Below are 20,155 nucleotides of genomic sequence, written 5' to 3'. Positions count from 1 at the left end.
CCCACCACAACATCAAGTAATTGTTTCCAGGACTGTTACTGATTTCTTCCCCGTCCAGTCTCTTCCCACTTACGTTCGTGATTCCTTTGCCCTACACCGTATCAACAATTTCCAGTTTTCTGGCCCGAACCATTTCTTCAAAATGAACGTCCAAACTTTTTCCACCTCCCCTCCAGGAAGGTTTGAGGGCTGTCTGTTACTTACTTGAGCTGAGGCCTCAGCAATCCTCATCCACCACCACTGCTCCTCTGCCTCCTTGAACCTATTTTCTCACTCAACGATTTCTCCTTCAACTTGTCTCGTTCTGCAAATAAAACGTATGGCTATGAATACCTGCATGGAAACTGTTATCCCTGTGTTTTTTTTATGTGGCTTGTGTCATAGCCATAGAGGTTTACAGCATGGAAACAGACCTTTCGGCCCAACCTGTCCATGCTGCCCTTCTTTTAAAACCCCTAAGCTAGCCCCAATTGTCCGCATTTGGCCCAAATTCCTCTGTACTCGTCTCAACCACGTAACTGTCTAAACAATTTTTAAAAGATAAAATTGTACCCGCTTCTACTACCTCTGGCAGCTTGTTCCAGACATTCACCACCCTCTGTATGAAATTGCTCCTCTGGACCCTTTTGTCAATCATTTTTGTTCCAGTCCTAATCAGGCCCTCTTCACACAACTTTTTTCCATCATATGGATGGTGGTTATGATGCTACTTTGTGCTGTCGCCTGGACCTGGAAAAATCTTGATTTTTAGCTCCAACTTTCACCCCCTCTCAGCTTCACATGGTCAATCTCTGACATAAGAACATAAGAAATAGGAGCAGGAGTAGGCCATCCAGCCCTTCGAGCCTGCCCCGCCATTCAATAAGATCATGGCTGATCTGTTGTGGCTCAGTTCCACTTTCCCGCCCTCTCCCCATAACCCTTAATCCCCTCTCTTATCAAGAACCCATCAACCCGCTTCTTAAAAATATTTAGCGAGGCAGCCTCCACCACTTCAACGGGCAGAGAATTCCAGAGATTCACCACCCTTTGAGTGAAGAAGTTCCTCCTCAACTCCGTTCTAAACCGCCTCCCCTTTATCTTGAGGCTGTGCCCCCTAGTCCTACTGTCTTTTTTGAGCGGGAAGAGTCTCTCCACCTCTATCCTATCCATCCCATTCATCATCTTATACGTCTCAATGAGATCTCCCCTCATTCTTCTAAACTCTAACGACTACAAGCCTAGTTTATTCAGCCTCTCCTCATAGCTCAATCCCCTCAACTCCGGCATCAGCCTAGTAAACCTCCTCTGCACTCCCTCCAGGGCCAAAATATCCTTGCGCAGGTGTGGCGCCCAAAACTGCACACAGTACTCCAGCTGCGGCCTCACCAATGCCCTATACAGCTGCAGCAAGACCTCCCTACTTTTATATTCAATCCCCCTCGCTATGAAGGCCAGCATCCCATTCGCCTTCCTGACCACCTGCTGCACCTGCAAGCTGGGTTTTTGCGACTCATGCACAAGGACCCCGAGGTCCCTCTGCACCGTCGCCTGCTGCAGTTTTTCGCCACGTAAGTAATAGTCCTTCCTACCATTCTTCCTACCAAAGTGGACCACCTCACACTTGCCAACATTAAATTCCATTTGCCATTTCCTGGCCCATTCGCCCAGCCTATCTAGATCCTTCTGCAGACTCTCCACACCCTCCGCACAATTTGCCTTTCCCTCATTTTTCTCTCTGTCCAGCTTTGAAGAGAATTACACACACTCGATGTTAACTGGCTTTCTCTCCACAAATGCTGCCAGACCTGCTGAATTTATCCAGTATTTTCTGTGACCTGATAAATATTGGATCACACTGTTTGAAATAGTCTTCTGACTTGTCCAAATGATGCGTGCTCCAATTAATTGGGGGCAATCTTGGCTGACTGACTGCAAAAACAGCGATGATCCTGTTGATGAATATCACTTGAGCAGAGTTAGTGTGGCATTATGTCAACCTTGTTAAGCAAAGCAAGAAAAATCATAGTTCTTTGATTTATTATTGTCACAGGTATTAGTATATTCAAAGATGTGAAGAATACCTTACATTGAGAAGGAAACGAGAGAGAGTGCATAATGTAGTGTAACTGTCATAACTAAGTTGTAGTGATCAACTTAATGCAAAGTAGGTCCATTCAAAAGTCTGATGGCAGCAGAGAAAAGGCTGTCCTTGAGTTGGGTGGTACGCGTCCTCAGACTTTTGTATCGTTTCTCGATGGAAGAAGGTAAAAGAGAGCACATCCGGGGTGCATGGAGTCCTTGATTATGCTGGTGGCTTTTCTGAGGCAGCGAGAAATGTAGACAGTTAATGGATGGGAGGCTGGTTTGAGTAGATTGGGCTTTGTTCATGACCCTTTTGTAGTTTTTTGCGGTCTTGGACAGAGCAGGAGCCATACCTAGCTGTGATAGAGCTAGAAAGAATGCTTTCTGTGCTGCATCTGTAAACGTTGGTGAGAGTCATAAATGACATGCCAAATTTCCTTAGCCTCCTGAGAATGTAGAGGCGTTGGTGGGCTTTTTTAACTATAGTGTTGTTGTGAAGGGACCAGGAGAAGTTGTTGGTGATCTGGACACTCAGAAACTCGACCATTTCTACTTCATCCCCATTGATGTAGATAGGGGCATGTCCTCCACTACGCTTCCTGAAGTCAATGATTACCACCTTCATTTTGTTGACATTTGAGGAAGAGATTATTGTTGCCGCACCAGTTCCTATTCTCTCCAATAGTCTAGAGTAATTGAAAGTAGCATTTGTAATTCAATGATTTTCTTTTTCAAACCAGTGCTGCAGCTAATTTGTAATATTATCTTTGTGTGAATAACTTGTTTGACCTTTTATTAGCCCCCACAGCTGGTGATGGAAGTAGCACTAGTGAAACGCCGCAACCACCCAGGAAGAAAAGGGCAAGAGTGGACCCCACAATGGAAAGTGTATGTAGTTTGCTAGAATGCAACAGTGACTGAACGTGTGTTCAAAATCTGGTGGGAGGTCCAGTATTTAAACTGGCATAAACTGAAATCCTAAGCGATAATTAGCCTCGGATTCTTGCTGTTGCTATCGCATATCAAGGAGGCGATGGCCTAATGGCATTATCATTAGACTATTAATCCAGAAACCAAGTTAACGTTCTGGGGAGCCAGGTTCGAATTCCGCTGTGACAGATAGTGGATTTTAAATTCAACAAAAAATATTTGGAATTAAAAAATCTACTGATGACCATGAAGCCATTGTCAATTGTTGGAAAAAACCCATCTGGTTCATTGATGTCCTTTAGGGAAGCAAATCTGCCATCCTTACCTGGTCTGGCCTATGTGACTCAAGCCACAGCAATATGGTTGACTCTTAACTGCTCTCCAAGGGCAACTAAGGATGGGCAACAAATGCTGGCCTAGCCGACGACGCCCATGTCCCACAAATGAATTTTTAAAAATTATGAAGATGTATTAATGTGTTTCAGCAAGCATAGCTTGTGTTATGCTCTGTTTGGATACAGTAATTTACATGAGCCTAGGCATTTGAAGCCTGAAGACTGACACACGTTCTTTCAGTGTTGCATTGTAATGGTGGGTACTCCATGAGGAAATCAGTCCCATTTGCCTCCCTCAGTTGAGTTCATATTGCTACATTTAGCTCCTTATTGAATCAAGCTATTCATACATAAGGAGCAAAAGCTTTCGGATTCAGTTCCAGTCCTCTTGTTAATTAACTTATCTCAGCCAAAGCAACAGTTGGAGCACTGGAGGGGAAAGGGTCAATGCCATAATTGGGCCTCTGAGCCCCTTGCCTGGGGAGATTTATGTAAAAAAAAAATTGGCCAGGATTTCTGCTCATGATCCCTGTCTGGCAAAGCCTGCTAGCAAGTACACTTGATTGGACATCGGATAGTGGCAGGTCTTGACTACCCCTCAATTGTTAACTTTAAAGGCACAGCACCCCAGGAAAAACTATTTTCAAGAGTGGAGGGAAAGGACATTGGGACAAAAATGACGTTTCCTGATGGATGGAATAAAAATAATACTGAATAATTCTGGAGTGCATTTTCCCTTTGGAAAAGGAACATCAACTGACTGAGTTGTGACTAATTTGCTACAGCTCCTGGCAATAGCTCCTTGCTTATTGGCTTTTGATTACCTGCTGGTGTAACTTTTCATTACTTCATCATGATATAACTGCTACTACAGCTCTACTTCAGTTTACCAAAGATCTGTAGTGTAGCTAGATCCACATTGTTCTGCAGCTCCTAATGGTCCTGAGTGAAGTTTAAAAAGGAGTTTTAATGTGTAATTTGACGTAAAGCTGTGTTATAGGTAAGTAACTTGTAGAGTGGATGTGTGGTAACTGCCATTTGTTCTCACTGCTTCATCTTAAATATTAAATAGCAAATGTTAAAATAACTCCAGTTTCTCTCCAAGTAGCAGGGATCTTTTTAACAAAATGTTGAAATCCAATTGGATTAGCTGGACATTTCCCAGTTTCAATCTGAGGTTAACCCTCAGCTGCTTCAGCTTTTGGAGAGAGAGAGAGAGTTCCAGATTTTCACTAAGCTTTCTGTAAGGAAGTCTTTCCTGATGTCACCCCTGAATGGCCAAGCTTAGAGGAGGTTGTACTTCCTTGTTCTAGACTTCCCCATAAGAAGAAATAGTTTCTCTCTTCCTATCCTGTCAAATTATTTAATCATCTTGAGCACATCAGCTGATTTATGCCTAATCTTCGATACTAGTCTATGCATCTGAAATAATAATTTAATCCTTTTAACCCCAGTATTACTCTGGATGCCTGCTTTTGTGTTGCCTGCAGTTGTAATAATATTGAATATTTGTAATGTTTTGTGCAGATTGAGCTTGTGTTGTGACTGCAGATGTGTATTTTGAAACTGCAGAGTACGGCAAGTTCAATGCGATTCCACATCTGAGGAGAAGCCATAACTTGGTAAATTCTTGATTCTGCAGGAGGAGACATTTATGAACAGAGTAGAAGTAAAGGTTAAAATTCCAGAGGAGTTGAAACCATGGCTTGTGGATGATTGGGACCTGATCACTCGTCAGAAACAGGTAAGCATCCCATCCAGTTGTTTCACACAATGGTGTGAGATCAGGGAGGAGTTGAGGTGGCTAGCGTTAATGGATTTATAGGGAAGTGAGTTAACCAGATGAAGGAGAAAGACATAGTTAGCACTGCTGCCTTTCAGCGCAAGAGACCCAGGTTCGATTCTGGCCTTGGGTGATTGTATGGAGTTTTCACGTTCTCCCTGTGTCTACGTGGGTTTCCTCTGGGTGCCATTGTAAAAACACTTTTAGTCACTTGAGTTCCATCTGGTGAAACCAGATTATCTTATATCAGGCTTGGAACTCGCTAGGATTGGTGATCTTTCCTTCATGAAAGTTTTAAGCAAGTTGGTTAAACAACCTGAAGAATCAAGAGCAAAATAGGTAATGAGGAGATTTGATAGTGGTGTTCAAGATTGGGAGGTTTTGGTGGTTAAAAAAATGACTTGTTTCTAAATGGCAGAAATGGGAAGAGATTTAAGGTGATTGACAAATGATCAAGAAATTACACGGGAAGCATCTTTTTTGTAGAGAGTTGTGATGATCAGGAATGTACTGCCCTATCAGGCAGTGGAAGCAGATTCAATTATAACTTTTTCTTAAGGGAATTGGAGAAATACTTGTCAACTTTTAAACTCAGTACCCCGACCAATGAAAGCAAGCGTGCTGTATGCCTTCTTGACTACGTTCTCCATCTGCATTGCCACTTTCAGTAACCTGTGTATCTGTACACCCAGCTCCCTTGCCTAACAAGACTCTTAAGGTTCTGTCATTTACTGTATATTTCCTAAATGTATTTGATCTTCCAAAATGCATTACCACACATTTGTCTGGATTAAACTCCATCTGCCCTCTCTCTGCCCAAGTCTCCAACTGATCTATATCCTGCTGTATTCTCTGATGCTCCTCATCGATATCTGCAAATCCACCAATCTTTATGTCATTCGCAAACTTACTAATCAATCCAGTTACATTTTCTTCCAAATCATATAGGTCCCAGCACTGATCCCTGGGGAACACTACTTGTCACAGCCCTCCATCCAGAAACGCACCGTCCCACTGCTACCCTCTATCTATCTTTGGATCCATCTTGCCAGCTCACTTCTCATCCCATGCTACTTCACCTTCTGCACCAGTCTGCCATGAGGGACGTTGTCAAAGGCTTTACTGAAGTCCATGTTGACAACATCCACTGCCCTACCCTCACCAATCTTCTTCGTCACTTCCTCGCAAAACTCAATCAATTCATGAGACATGGCCTCCCCTTAACAAAACTATGTTGCCTCTCGCTAATATGTCCACTTATTTCCAAGTGGGGATAAATCCTGTCTTGAAGAATCCTCTCCAATAATTTCACTGGCCTGTAATTACCTGGATTATTCTTGTTACCCTTTTAAACAAAGGAACAACATTGGCTACTCTCTAATCCTCTGGGACCTCCCCTGTAGCCAGTGAGGGTACAAAGATTTCTCTCAAGGCCTCAGCAATTTCCTCCCTTGCCCCTCTCAGTATTCTGGGGTATATCCCATCAGGCCCTGGGGACTTGTCTACCTTAATGTTTCTCAAGAATCCCAATACCACCTCCTTTTTGATCTCAACATGTCTCAAATTATCTAAACATCCTTTCCCAGATTATCATCCACCAAGTCCTTCTCTTTGGTGAATACTGACACAAAGTACTCATTTAATACCTCACCCATTTCCTCTGGCTCCACACATAGATTCCCTCCCTGGTCCTTGAGTGGGCCAACCCTCTCCCTAGCTACCCTCTTGCTCTTTATGTATGTGTAAAAAGCCTTGGGATTCTCCTTATCCTGCTGGCCAATGCTTTTTCATTAACCCTTTAGCTCTTCTTACTCCTTGCTTAAGTTTCTTTCTACTTGTGTTCCACATTTGCTTTGTGTGTTCCCAGCCTCTTAGCTTTGAAAATGCTTCCCTTTTCTCTGACTAGGCTCACAGTATCTCTCGTTATCCAAGGTTCCCAAAACTTGCCGTACTTATCCTTCATCCTTACAGGAATGTGCCATCCTGAATCCCTATCAAGTTACACTTGAAAGCCTCCCACGTGCCAGATGTTAATTTGCCCTTAAACATCTGCCCCCAATTTACATTTTTCAGTTCCTGCCTAATTGTTATAATTAGCCTTCCCCCAATTTAGCACCTTAATTTGAGGACTAAACTTATCTTTAGCCATCAGTACCTTTTAAAGCTCACTGAATTGTGGTCACTGTTCCTGAACTGCTCCCCTCATGAAATGTTGACCGCCTGGCCAGGTTCATTCCCCAATACCAGGTCCAGTATGGCCCCTTCCCTAGATGGACTATCTAATACTGTTTCAAGAAGCCCTCCTGGATGCTCCTGACAAACTGTGCCCCATCCACGCCCCAGCACTGAGTTCCGGTCAATATAGGGGGAAATAAAAATCTCTCGCCACAACAACCCTGTTATTTTTACACCTTCAGGTTGGCTTGCTTCTGTGCTATTTCATTGTCACTGGATTAAACCCTTTGAAATGCCACTCAGTTCAAGGGCAACTAGGGGTGGGCAATAAATGCTGGCCCAGCTAGCAACACCCACATTCTATGAAATTATTTTTTAAATTCTGTGTTGTTAAGGTAGTTTGCCACCTAAATCTTAGATTTTTAAAAAAAACATGCTTTATTCAGAATGCAGTCAGTGTGGTTTTCCCATGCAGTAACATTCTTCTATCACAGTGCAGCTGGTTCTCATTATGTTTGGCTTGCAATGTTGTGGCAGAATGACTGTGGTTATACTCTTTGAAGGTCAGCTGAATGTTTGTTTGTTTGTTTGTTTGTTGCATTTCATGTATAATTTTGTTTGTTTTTATCCAGCCTGTTGCATTGTACACTTTGTCACATAATTTACTGTCTCTCTTGTCCTGTGGAAATTGTTTAATCAAGATGTATATGTAGGGGATATACATGAGTTGGCACTAGCTGGAAGATTTTATACAGTGTATTACTCTGAATAGCCAAAGTCTCTGAAGCGCTTCATGTGCACTGAATTGTTTGAAGTGTAGATAAATATAGCAGCTCACTCAATTGCAAGATCCCATAACCTGCAGTGAAATCGATGACCAATTAAATCTGTGATTTGTGATGTTGGCTGAGGGGGTAATATTGGCTAGGACTCCTGGAAAGCTTTCTGCAGTTGGGTGTTTGTCCGTCTGAAGAGGCAGAGGTAGCCTTGGTTCAATTAACCAATGTTTGCTTCTTTTTCCTTCCAAGCACAGGTGCGTCCTACATTTAGCTAGAAAGATGTTTCCAGTTTTAAGGTTTTTTTAGAATCAGAATGCTATAGTGCAGAAGGAGGCCATTCGGCCCATCGAGTCTGCGTCGACCACAGTCCCACCCAAACCTTATCCCCACAACCCTAGCTAGTCCTCCTGACACTAAGGGGCAATTTAGTATGGCCAGTACATCTAACCTGCATATCTTTGGACTGTGGGAGGAAACTGGAGCACCCATAGGAAACCTACGCAGACATGGGGAGAGCGTGCAGGCTCCACACAGACAGTAAGCCAAGCCGAGAATCAAACCTAGATCCCTGGCATTGAGGCAGCAGTGCTACACTGTATCACTGTGCTGACCCTCAGTATTGTGTTTTGTGATAACCAAGGCCAGCAAGTAGTTTTTTTTTGGTTAAAATTCATTAATGGGGTGTGGGTTTTGCTGTCATTCACTGCCCATCCCTGGTTGTCCTGAAGTGGTTTTGGTGGACCATCATCTTGAAGTGCTGCTACCTGTTCAGTGACTGCTCCTTTGGAAGTGTTAGAGAGGGAGTTCAAGGACAGTTGGTCAGGGACAGGAAAATATGAATTGAGTGAGGCATGTAAGGGGATCCAGAAGGTAAAAGTGGAAGAGCCACAGCTTTTCCAAATATTCAACAGGTTTGAGCTTTCTGCAACCTGACCATGGTCTCACTATACAGGGGGTCATTCAAGTGGAAGGAGTTAATAGAAATGACAGGTAGTAGGGTATAGTAGTGTCAGAGGAATAGACACTGTTCTCTGCAGCTAAGAGCTGGAGTCCAGATGGCTGTGTTGCCTGCCTAATACTCTGATTTGGAACAAGTTAAGCAAAGATATGAAAAGAGAGTAGGGTAGCTGTGGTAGTGAGGCAGGGGGAGCTGAGCGGCAGTTGAGCATGGGTGCAAGAACGTGGAGCGGTGGTTGGCACCTGAGTCCAGGCTCGCGGAGCGGAGGTTGGTGCAGGTCAGTTGAAGCTTGAGGATTCCAGATGCAAGTTGACCTTTTTCTGTCCTCCCTTGTACAAAGTTTAACTTGAACAAAATACTTCACTAACTTCCACCTGCCAAGCAGTTATTGAGCCTTGTGGTTAATGCATTAACAATAAGGAAATTTATTAGTTTGGTAGAAAGGATCAGTATACAAACCTAACAATTTACTTGAGATTATAAACATTGTGAAAAGGACAGAATTACAAGCTCTGAATGCAGGTAGCATTTTGGAACAAAATAGATAAATTGACAGGGCAAATAGAAATAAATATGTATGATCTGATAGCCATTCCAGAGACATGGCAGCAGGCTGACAAAAGTTGGGACTTGAATATTCAAGGGTGATAGTCCTTTAGGAAGGGCGCAAAGCTAGGAAAATGTGGAAGAGTAGCTCTGTTAATTAAGCAAGACCATACATAAGAGAAGGATGACTTTAGTTCCGGAGGCCAAGATGTAGAATCGGTATAGGCAGAGATGAGAAATAGTAAAAAAGTCATCTGTGGGTAACTAATACCCTGTAGGACAAGATATGCAGGAAGAAATACTGGGAGCTTGAGAAGAATTTGATGGTGATAGAGTGATTTCAATCTGCATGTAGATTTAAAAAATCAGATTGGCAAAGATAGCCTAGATGATAAATTTGTGTTTTCAGGACAGTTTCTTAGAACAACACATTCGTGCGCAATCAGACAAGATTGACTAATGAAGTCTTAATGAAAATATCCTTGAGTAGCAGTGATCATTAATATTTAAGTTCACGTTTGGTTTGAGGGAGAGAAGAATGGATCGAAGACTAGTATTTTAAACTTAAACAAGCACAGCTAAATTCATAGAATCATGCAGGTCAAAGAGGCCCTTTGGCCCATCAAATCTGCACCTGTTCACCTGAACTCCCACCTAATCCCATTTACCAGCACTTGGCCCATAACCTTGAATGTTACAACATGCTAAGTGCTCATCTAGATACTTTTAAAAGGATGTGAGCCAACTCGCCTCTACCACCCTTCCAAACATTGCACTCTAGACTATCACCACCATCTGGCTTCCATTTACTAAAGCAGCCTTCTGTTATCAACCTCCGTCTCCTACAACAGAGCCAATTTTGAACCCACTTTATCTTGTGCGCCTTCTTTACAATCTCCCAATTTCGACCTTGTCAAATGCTTTACTGAAATCCATATAAAATAAATCAACTATACCACCTTCATCTACAAACCTGATCACACCATCTTAAAAAATTAATGTTATGAGGACAAGATTGCATTCACTAAGTTGAAATTGAGAGAGATCAGTGATGGCATTTTAGGAGATATTTCATAACACTCAGAAAAGATGCATTCCAGGGAGGAAAAGACTCTTAAGAGAAGGACTTGCCATCCGTGGCTAACTAAAGAAGTTAAAGCTAGTATCGACTTGAAAGAAAAGACATATAATGCTGCAAAGAGTGGCAGATCAGAAGGTCGGACAAAATACAAATACCAGCAAAGAATGATTAAGAGATTAATAAGGAATTCCTGATTCTTCCTCCTGTCTTCAGTGGTGAGTCTTTGAAGCAGCACCCCTTTGCGTCAAATATCTGGCCCCATTCCAGCTTTTGGCAGACTGATACAGTCCTCCTCCAAAACAAGTGTCAATCCTTATCAATTCTTCTCATGGACACTGCAAGGCCATTCAGGCGTGGCAATATTCAAGTTGTTTAATCATCTTTTGATGGTAACTTCCCATTTGTCATCAATCAGACATTATGTGCAGCAATCAAACTCCCTCTTGTGATGTTTAAATGGTTATCAGACCAAGTGAGACCACCCATCACCCTGGCTTGTCTAAGGATCACTGGGTCAATACAATAAGAATCATTGCTTTTTAAAATAGTGGAGTGGAAAATAACTTGGGAGAAATGCTGATATTTAAAAAAAAAGTGTTAAGTCAAAACAGGATGATGAGAATTCCATGGGGTTGCTGGGGTGGGAGAGGTCTAAATCTATCAGTTAACAATGTTACTGCTTATGTAATTGATAATCAAAGCACAATGGCTGCAAAGTAAGATTCAGTACAAAGTAACAAGAAATATTCAACATGGGCATAAAAGCAAAGCAGAAATGAAATGCAGAAATATAAATTATGTTTGTGGGTCTTCAGACTTGCAAGATGAATTGAACAGATACTTTGCATCCATCTTCATTGTAGAGGGCATAAATAACATGGAATCCTACAGCGCAGAAAGAGGCCATTCAACTCATTGAGTCTGCACTGACTCTTCGACAGAACATCTTACCCAGACCCACCCTATGCATTTAACCCGCTAATCCCCAATAACCTACACATATTGGGACACTAAGGGGCACTTTAGCATGCCAGTCCATCTAGCATATCTTTTGGGAGGAAACCAGAGTGCACAAACAAGACCCATGAGACATGAAGAAAGTGCAAACTGTACACAGTCACACAAGGCAGGAGTGGGACACTGATCCCTGGCACTGTGAGGCAACACTGCTAACCACTGTGCCATTGTTCACAGAAATAAGTGTGAATTTGGAGGTGAAAGCTACTGACCAGTTAGCCCAAAAACTTTATCGGGCAAAATGGCACATTACATTATTGAGGTTATTGACCAGCGCAGATGCGCTAGGCCGAAAGGGCATTTTAGGTGCTGTAGATCTCTAAGGCCACTGAGGGTAAAGCAGGACACTTAGAACATTTTATGCAATTGGGTAGAGTCAGTATGGTTTTGGGCAAGGGAAATCACCTTTGGCTAATTTATTGGACTTCTTTAAACAACGTGGATAAAGGGAAACCTGTGGATGTGCTGTAAAATTTCCAGAAGGCATTTGTCAAGGTAGTAGTACATCAATGATTAGAACACAAAATAAAAGTTCATGGTGTAGGGTGATGTAAGCATGAATAGAGGATTGATTAACTAACAGGAAATAGTAGCCATAAATGGGTCATTTTCAGGTTGACGAATGTGATGAGGGGGATGCCACAGGGATCGGGGGGGTGGGGTAGAGGGTCTCGCATTGTCTGCATGCCCGACACAGGACTCCTAAGCAAGCCACTCACCTGCTCCTCCAACCATTGTCTGCCCCACCTTGACTAGATCATGCATTCGATGACTCACCTGAGAGCTAACTTTTTCTATGGTATCAAGTCGGCCTTGACTCTCAGGGACAGCCTAAGAAGAAGATGGATCAGTGCTGAGGACCAACTGTACGGTTGCTAAGTTTGCTAATAACATGAAGGTAGGTAGGAAAGTAACTTGTGAAGGGGACGTGAGGAGCCTGCAAAGGATTCTAGGTAGGTTAAGTGAATTGGCAAACCTTTGGCAGCTAGAGTATAATTTTGAAAAATGTAAACTTGTCCACTTCAGCAGATTATTATTTAAATGAAGAGGTTGCAAAAGCTGAAGTACAGAGGTCTGGGTGCCCTGTTACATGAATCACAAATGTTAGTCTGTAGGCAAAGTATTGTTTCCTGCACGCTACACAGACAAAGCATACCGTGCATAGAGAAGGAAAGCAGAATGTAGCGTTACAGTGATAGCTAGGGTGTAGAGAAAGATCAACTTAATGCAAGGTAGGTCCACTCAAAAGTCTGAGAGAAGAAGCTGTTTTTGAGTTGGTTGGTACGTCTTCAGACTTTTGTATCTTTTTCCCGACAGAAGAAGGGAAGAGAATATGCTCGGAGTGCAGGGGTCCTTGAATGCTGCTGGCTGCTTTGCCGAGACAGCGGGAAATGTAGACAGTGCCGATGGATGAGAGGCTGGTTTGAGTGATAGACTGGGGTTCATTCGTGACCCTTTGTATTTTCTTGTGGTCTTGGTCAGGGCAAGAGCCATACTGTGATATAACCAGAAAGAATGCTTTCTATGGTGCATCTGTAGAAGTTGGTGAGAGTTGTCGCGAGCATGCCAAATTTTCTTCTTCATTTGATGAAGTAGAGGCTTTGGTGAGTTTTCTTAACTATAGTGTCCACATGGAGGGACCAGGACAGGTTGGTGATCTGGACATCTAGAAACTTGAAGCTCTCGACCATTACGACTTCGTCTCCATTGATGTAGATGGGGGCATGTCTCCCACTACGCTCCCTGAAGTCGGTGACTATCTCCTTTTGTTTTGTTGACATCGAGGGAGAGATTACTATGGAATACTATGTACAGTTTTACATTTATTTAAGGAAGGATATAAATATTATATAAATAAAGGCATTTAGAAGAATGAGATGTGATCTTACCAAAAGAGATAAGATCGTGAGGGGATTTGACACTTGGTGCTGGAAGGTTGTCTTGTGGCAGAGATGAAAAGTAAGGGGTATTCCATTTAAGACCGAACTGAAGAGAAACCTTCCCTCTGAGGGTTGTGAGGCTGTGTACAGCTCTTTTTCCTAAAGAGTAGTGGAGGTTGGCTCATTGAATATTTTTTAAAGTAGAGGTAGAGAGATTCGTGACTAACAAAAGATGTCAAATGTTAACGGGGGTTGGGGAAATGTGAAGTTGAGGTTACAATCAGATCAGCCATGATCTAATTGAATGATGGAGCATGCTTGTAGGGCTGAATGATCTACTCATTTGTATGTTCTTCATAGTGGTCTATCCATCACCGCTATTCCCTGCGTTACAACAGTGATTACACTTTGTGTTTCATGATCTGTAAAATGCTTTCTGATGTCCCAAGGTTACAAGTTCTTTGTTGGAAGTCATGAATGTAACTCTTGAGTCAATAGCTATGACATATAGTTTGGCAATGCTGAGGATAGAAAGGTCCATTTAGCCCCACTCACAATTACTTTGGAACACAGAGCAATGGGTGCCATTGCAAATAATCCTTTAAAACAAAAATGATGGAAGAAATAGAATAGCTTTTCAAAAAGATTTTCAGGATTCTTGGAATAGTTGTCTGTCAGCTCTTTGCACAATTGTCCTCTTGTTATTTATTGATCTGTTTTGCTACCTGCAGAATTGTTAAATGCTGCACAAGCATTTTTCTGGTTCCCCTCTCTGGACCTTTAATGAGATTAAATTGCTTCAGACAATTTTATGGAAAATGGATTTTAAAAAAACATTTATTTTGAGATGCTCGCATATTGAAGCCTCGCGATTCTTGCAATACTTAAGTGCTGGCAGTGTAAGGATCATGAGCCCACAAACTTCTGAAGCAGTACAAAAAAATTAACTCTTGCACTGCTAAGGTGCAGGAATTGGTTGTGTTCTGGGTTTGATAATGGTCTTTCACCTTGAGGTGTTCCTCTCCTGATTGTCAGCCTTTAGTGCAAAGCATTTGCAGAGCCTTGACCCAGATTCAAAATTAGCAGGAGCCTGCAGCACAAGACTATTCCTTGTTCAGCAGTAACTTCTGAATTGACAGCGTCCTCTCAAGCTATGGACTGGATGGTTTAAATTTAAAGCTTATTTATTAGTGTCACAAGTAGGCTTACATTAAAACTGAAATGAAGTTAGTGTGAAAATCCCGTAGTCGCTACACTCCAGCGCCTGTTTGGGTACACTGAGGAAGAATTTAGCACAGCCAGTGCATCTAACCAGCACGTCTTTTGGCCTATGGGAGGAAACTGGAGCCCCCGGAAGAAATCCATGCAGACATGGGGAGAATGTGCAGACTCCCCACAGACAATGACCCTAGCCGGAATCGAATCCAGGTGTTTGGTGCTGTGAGGCAGTAGTGCTAACCACTGTGCCACCAGGGTGGTAAATTTGAAAATTGTTGTAAAGATGTCAAGAGTGTTCCAAAGTAATTGAGTGGGGCTCAATTGACCTTTCTATTTTCAGCATTGCAAAACTATATGTCATAACATGATTTTGGCCTGAGAAGAGGAAGCTGTCTGAGTGTGCTATAACTTTTACATCAGTAAAATGTGACCCTCTTATGCTGTCAGTTCCTTGGCTTTAACAGGTCTGTGCTCATATTTTCCTCCAACAAGGCAAGGTGAAGTTCCTAATGACTCTACTTTCCAATGATGTGATTTAGTTCCCATGAGATCATACTCTTGGGAATTATGCAGATTAAACTCCTTGAATATAATGAAGTGTTGTTAATAATGCTGCATTGTAATGTAGTTCCCCTAAGGAGGGACGTTGTTGCAGAGGCAAAATTTGAAGGGAATTGAATCTCCATTTGTTAACTGGTCCCAGTTGAATCTAGAAAGTGGTTTTTATAAATGGTTCACATGTTGACCGAGCAGTTCCTGGTAGCCTGATGGTCTTGCATGTTGGGTTTGTAATTTTTATACAATATGTAAGATTATTAAAAACTGAGCTAGTTTCTTTAAAGGCTGGTTTGTAATGATGCATCAGGATAATTTTAAACTAAGTGGAGATGTTTCTAACACATTTCACTTGTGGGTGAAATGAATTGTAACTGTGCAAGAATGTAGAGAAGTGATGATGCTGTGGTAGGGTTGGACTGCTGACAGCAGAGTCTTTTCTGATTGTGAATTTGAAGCGGAGAGAACATTTGAATGAAACATCTGTATTCTGCAGTGAGGGATGAAGGAATAGAGGAGGGATATGTGGCTGAGGTGAGATAAAGGGTGGGAGGATGCTCATTTGGAGCACAAAAACCAACATTGGGCCGAAAGGCCTGCATCTGTGCTGTGAATATTATGTAATTCTGCGTTGTCATCAGATTGTTCTGGCAGCGGATGCAATCTGCTTCGATCTGAGCTAAGGTCAGTGGCCTTGCAGACCAGTTTTACTGATGAAGTGGAAGTGTCTCACGTGTTCGATGCTAGACCTTGGCATTTTCTTCCCTGTCTCACTAAATCACTGCTAATGTAATTGAAGCATTAATTAAAAGACTCTTGCTGAAAGCTCTTGTAAGCTCAAAAGTGATAAAACTGCATGTTACGTTTTGGTAATTTGTGTTGCTGCACTCTTCCTTACAGTGCTGTAAAAAATTATAGCCTTGAATTAGATAAATAATAGAGAATCGATCTCTGAGCCACAGTGTCAATTTGATCATGCGGCCTGGATTTTAAACCTTTCAGACAATATAATTGGAAATCTTCAGCACAATTGATGGTTTGCTATTTTTAGTAATTGAGAAGGGGTGTTGCATTTGTATTGATCAGGATTTGCATACTCGTACATGGCTATAAAACTTAAAGTAATCTTTCCTCTCTCTAAAGCTATTTCACTTGCCTGCTAAGAAGAGTGTGGACACAGTCTTGGAAGAATATGCCAACTACAAAAAATCACGTGGGAACACTGACAATAACAAGTGAGTAAATTTCTTTCTTTGTTGCAGTAACTCGCTTGCGAAGTATTGCAGTCAATCAGTGCCTGGAATTTGTGCTGTGCTGTGACATAAGGTGGAACCCGCAGAGAAACTGAATGCAACTGTCGGCTCCATGATTCCTCTGTGAGGAACCCATTCTTGTGGTTTCACTTGATAATAAAGATGGCTTTATTAAAAATCAAAAGTTGCTCTACCCTGACGTAAATATACAGTATTTGATTGGTGTGCTTGAAGTCACTTTGTTCCAGGCTACTGTTGCCTTGATGAGTGGCCTCATTTGGGGAGGGGGATCTATTTAACTATAAATAAAAGTAAATGGGAGCATAGTGTGTACTGAAAACTTCATATCAGGTTACCATTATTGGTTATCTGTCTTGTTATGGTGTTATGATCTCCCCATTGAGAATAAGTAATTGACAGTGTAGTTTACATTGAGGGGCTCATAAGAAATGTTAAGACGTGTCTGAGTGGAGGACGAGGCAGGGAGAAGGGAGCAGGGCACGTCACGAGGCTGAGAGGATACAACAGCGTTGTGCAGACAACAATGGTGAAACCGAATTTCAGGCACTCCAGAAGGAAGTGCAGCAAAGAAAGTGGGACCAAAACTGTTAGAGGAGATGGGAGAAAACTTGGAGGATTGGTAATCAGAGGACACAAATTTAAATTGTCAGAAAATAAAGAGATGAGAATCTTTTTAGTGATGCTGTCACAGAATGTTAAAGGTTGGTGCACAAGTCTCTGACTTTATGCACTCATTCTTGCATCTTGAGACTTCCCAATGGAAGCTTATTTTAATATAATAGAATCTCTGCTGGTTACTTAGTGTCTTTTTAATCTATAGGGAATATGCTGTTAATGAAGTAGTCGCAGGAATAAAGGAATATTTCAATGTGATGTTGGGGACGCAACTGCTGTACAAATTTGAGAGACCACAATATGCAGAGATCTTGGCTGATCATCCAGATGCACCTATGTCGCAGATTTATGGGGCACCACATCTTCTTCGATTGTTCGGTAAGTCCTGTTGATTTTTCTGAATTGGTTTTAGTTCTCTGCAGACTTTTTTCCCCTCTCTCGTGTTGCGTATGACCATGACCCATTATCAACTCAGTCTAATCTGTGTCTCCTCACTTGAGAATAGTCGGTACCTATTTGGTTACTAAACACAGATCAACCTAACCCTTCCCTGATCCAAATGAATAATTTTCAAGAATGAACTCATTTGTCTGGTGCTTTCAGGATTTGCAAAAGACATAATGGAAAATTAGGTAGTTTCTGTAGAGAAAAGTTTTAAAAATTCAATTTGCAGGATATGGGCATCTCTGACTGACTAGGCCAGTATTTATTGCTTATTCTGGATGCCCTTGAGAAGGTGATGGCCTTCCTGAATAGCTGTGGTATTGGTATTGGGGAGGGAATTCCAGGATCTGGAGTCTGTAACAATGAAGGAACAGTGATATATTTTCAAGCCAGTATCATGAGTAGCTTGGAGGGGAATCTTCAGGTGATGGTGTTCCCAGATATCTGCTGCCCTTTTCCTTCTAGATCAGTCTTGTTCAAGACCCGGTCTGTAGGCGGGATGTGGCCAGGGAGGCATATTTAAATAGTCCATCAAGTGTAGGCAACAGGTCAAGTTCAAATTTCCTGGGGAGAATTTCAAAAAATATTTAGTCTGCTCAGTCAGTCACAGGCTGGCTCCTCCAGCTTTAGCTGCTGATGGCCACCAGCCTGCGATTGGACGAGTGAAATGTCATCAATTGCCAGGTAATTTTTTTTATATCTGTATATGACTGGGAAACTTACTGTGGAAAATCCAAGTGGGTCAAACCTGTTGGGAACCTGGGACGATGGGCAGGTGAGAATTGGAGTGAGCCAGCCAGTGGGAAGTTGGCTTGTTGGTCTAATTAGCCTGGCCTTGGACAGCATTGCCCGGACTGGAGGAAGGCCCTTACCTCTGACAATGGCAGAGAAAACACATTTATTTTCACCAGAGCAAGTACCCCAGCTGGTGCAGAAATCGGCTGCCTCAGACCTCGAGCAGCCTCAATTTTCTTCCTCAGTGGGGTAGGTGAGATTGTTTCTGTAACTGTGTCTGAGGGTGAGTGCAAGATGCTGAGCGAGTCTGTCTTGTGCCCAAAATCAGTTTTCCCACTTGCTCTCATCACCATACACCAACGGATTCAGACGCACTCACTGACTGTCACCATCACAAACTAACACATTCACACGCTTCCACTCTCTCACACTGGCCCCCTCGCACCCTGTTCATTTTAATTACTTTTTTAAAACCTAATTTATTTCTGTGACATTGCTGTACTTTTGCTCAGTAACGGTTTTTTCCCTTAAAACGATAGTATTTTTGAAATTCAGTTTATTGCTGTATCCAACATTTCTCCAAAAAGCAAAGAAAGCATGTTCTAGTAGTCATGGGTTTGGAAGGTGCTACTTAAGGAGCCTTGAGTTCCTGCAGTGCACCTTGTAGATGGTGCACACGGCTGCCATTATTTGTCGATGGTGGAGGGAGTGAATGTTTGTGGCAGGGGTACCAAAAAAGGTTGCTTTTTCCTAAATAGAATCAAGCTTTGGTGTTGCATTCATTCAAGCAAATGCAAAATATTCCATCTCTCTCATGATTTGTGCATTGTAGTTGGTGGACGGACTTTGTGGAGATGAGTTACTCACGCAGGATTCTTAGCCTTTGAGCTGCTTTTATGGGCCACAGTATTTATATGTCTAATTCAGTTTCTGGTCATGGTAACCTTCGGGGATGTTGATAGAGGATTCAGCAATGGCACTGTCATTGAATATCAAGGAGTGATTGTTAAGTTTTTTGGAGATGGTCATTGCCTGGCACTTGTGTGGAAATCATGTTACAGCTGTCAGCCCAAGCCTGGATGTTGTCCAGATTTTGCTGCAATTGGACATAGACTGCTTCATTATTTAAGGGGTCATGAATGATGTTGAATATTGTGCAATCATCAGAGAACATCCCCCACCTCTTACTTTCTGGTGAAAGAAAGTTATTGAAACACCTGAACATTGTTGGGCTTAGGACTGTACCCTGAGGAACTGCTGCAATGGCGCCCTGGAACTGAGATAATTGACCTCCAACCAATGCAACCATCTTCCTTTGTGCCAGGTATGACTCAACCAGTGGAGAGCTTTTCCCCTGATTCCTATTGGCTCCAGTTTTGCCAAGGCTCCTTGATGCCATACTTCATCAACTGTTGGCAGTCACTCTCACCTCACCTCTAGAATTGAGCTGTTTTGTCCATGTTTGAACCAAGACTGTAATGAGGTCATGAGGTGAGTGATCCTGGCGGAACCCAAACTGAACATTAGTGAGCAGAATATTGCTAAGTAGGTGCTGCTTGATAGTGTTGTTGATGACCCTTTCCATCACTTTACTGATTGAGAGTAGACTGATGGCATGGTAATTGGCCGGTTTGGATTTGTCCTGTTTCTTACGTGCAGGACGTACCTGGGTTGATGTCAGTGTTGTAACTGTACTGGAACTGCTTGACTGGGGGAACAGCAATTTCTGAAGCGCAAGTCTTCAGTACTGATGCCTGAATATGGCC

General features: G+C 42.4%; 1 protein-coding gene across 2 annotated transcripts in view; it reads left to right on the top strand.

Moving 5' to 3' along the window:
- The window catches only part of morf4l1 (mortality factor 4 like 1), a 59,137-nt gene that overhangs the window by 30,040 nt on the left and 8,942 nt on the right, over positions 1–20,155 (top strand). The window contains exons 7-10 of one of the 2 annotated variants that reach the window (XM_080213969.1): positions 2,864–2,948; positions 4,974–5,073; positions 16,465–16,556; positions 17,416–17,588. In XM_080213969.1, the coding sequence (XP_080070095.1) occupies positions 2,864–2,948; positions 4,974–5,073; positions 16,465–16,556; positions 17,416–17,588 (450 nt within the window). Of the gene's footprint in view, positions 1–2,863; positions 2,953–4,971; positions 5,074–16,464; positions 16,557–17,415; positions 17,589–20,155 lie in introns of both variants that reach the window. The other variant, XM_080213968.1, reaches the window with a different exon arrangement.

This window comes from Carcharhinus amblyrhynchos, chromosome 28 (genome assembly GCF_965287045.1).
Source record: "Carcharhinus amblyrhynchos chromosome 28, sCarAmb.v2.hapA, whole genome shotgun sequence".
NCBI classification, from domain to species: domain Eukaryota; kingdom Metazoa; phylum Chordata; class Chondrichthyes; order Carcharhiniformes; family Carcharhinidae; genus Carcharhinus; species Carcharhinus amblyrhynchos.
The sequence above is the reverse complement of the archived record's forward strand: the minus strand, read 5'-3'. Positions and strand labels throughout refer to the sequence as shown.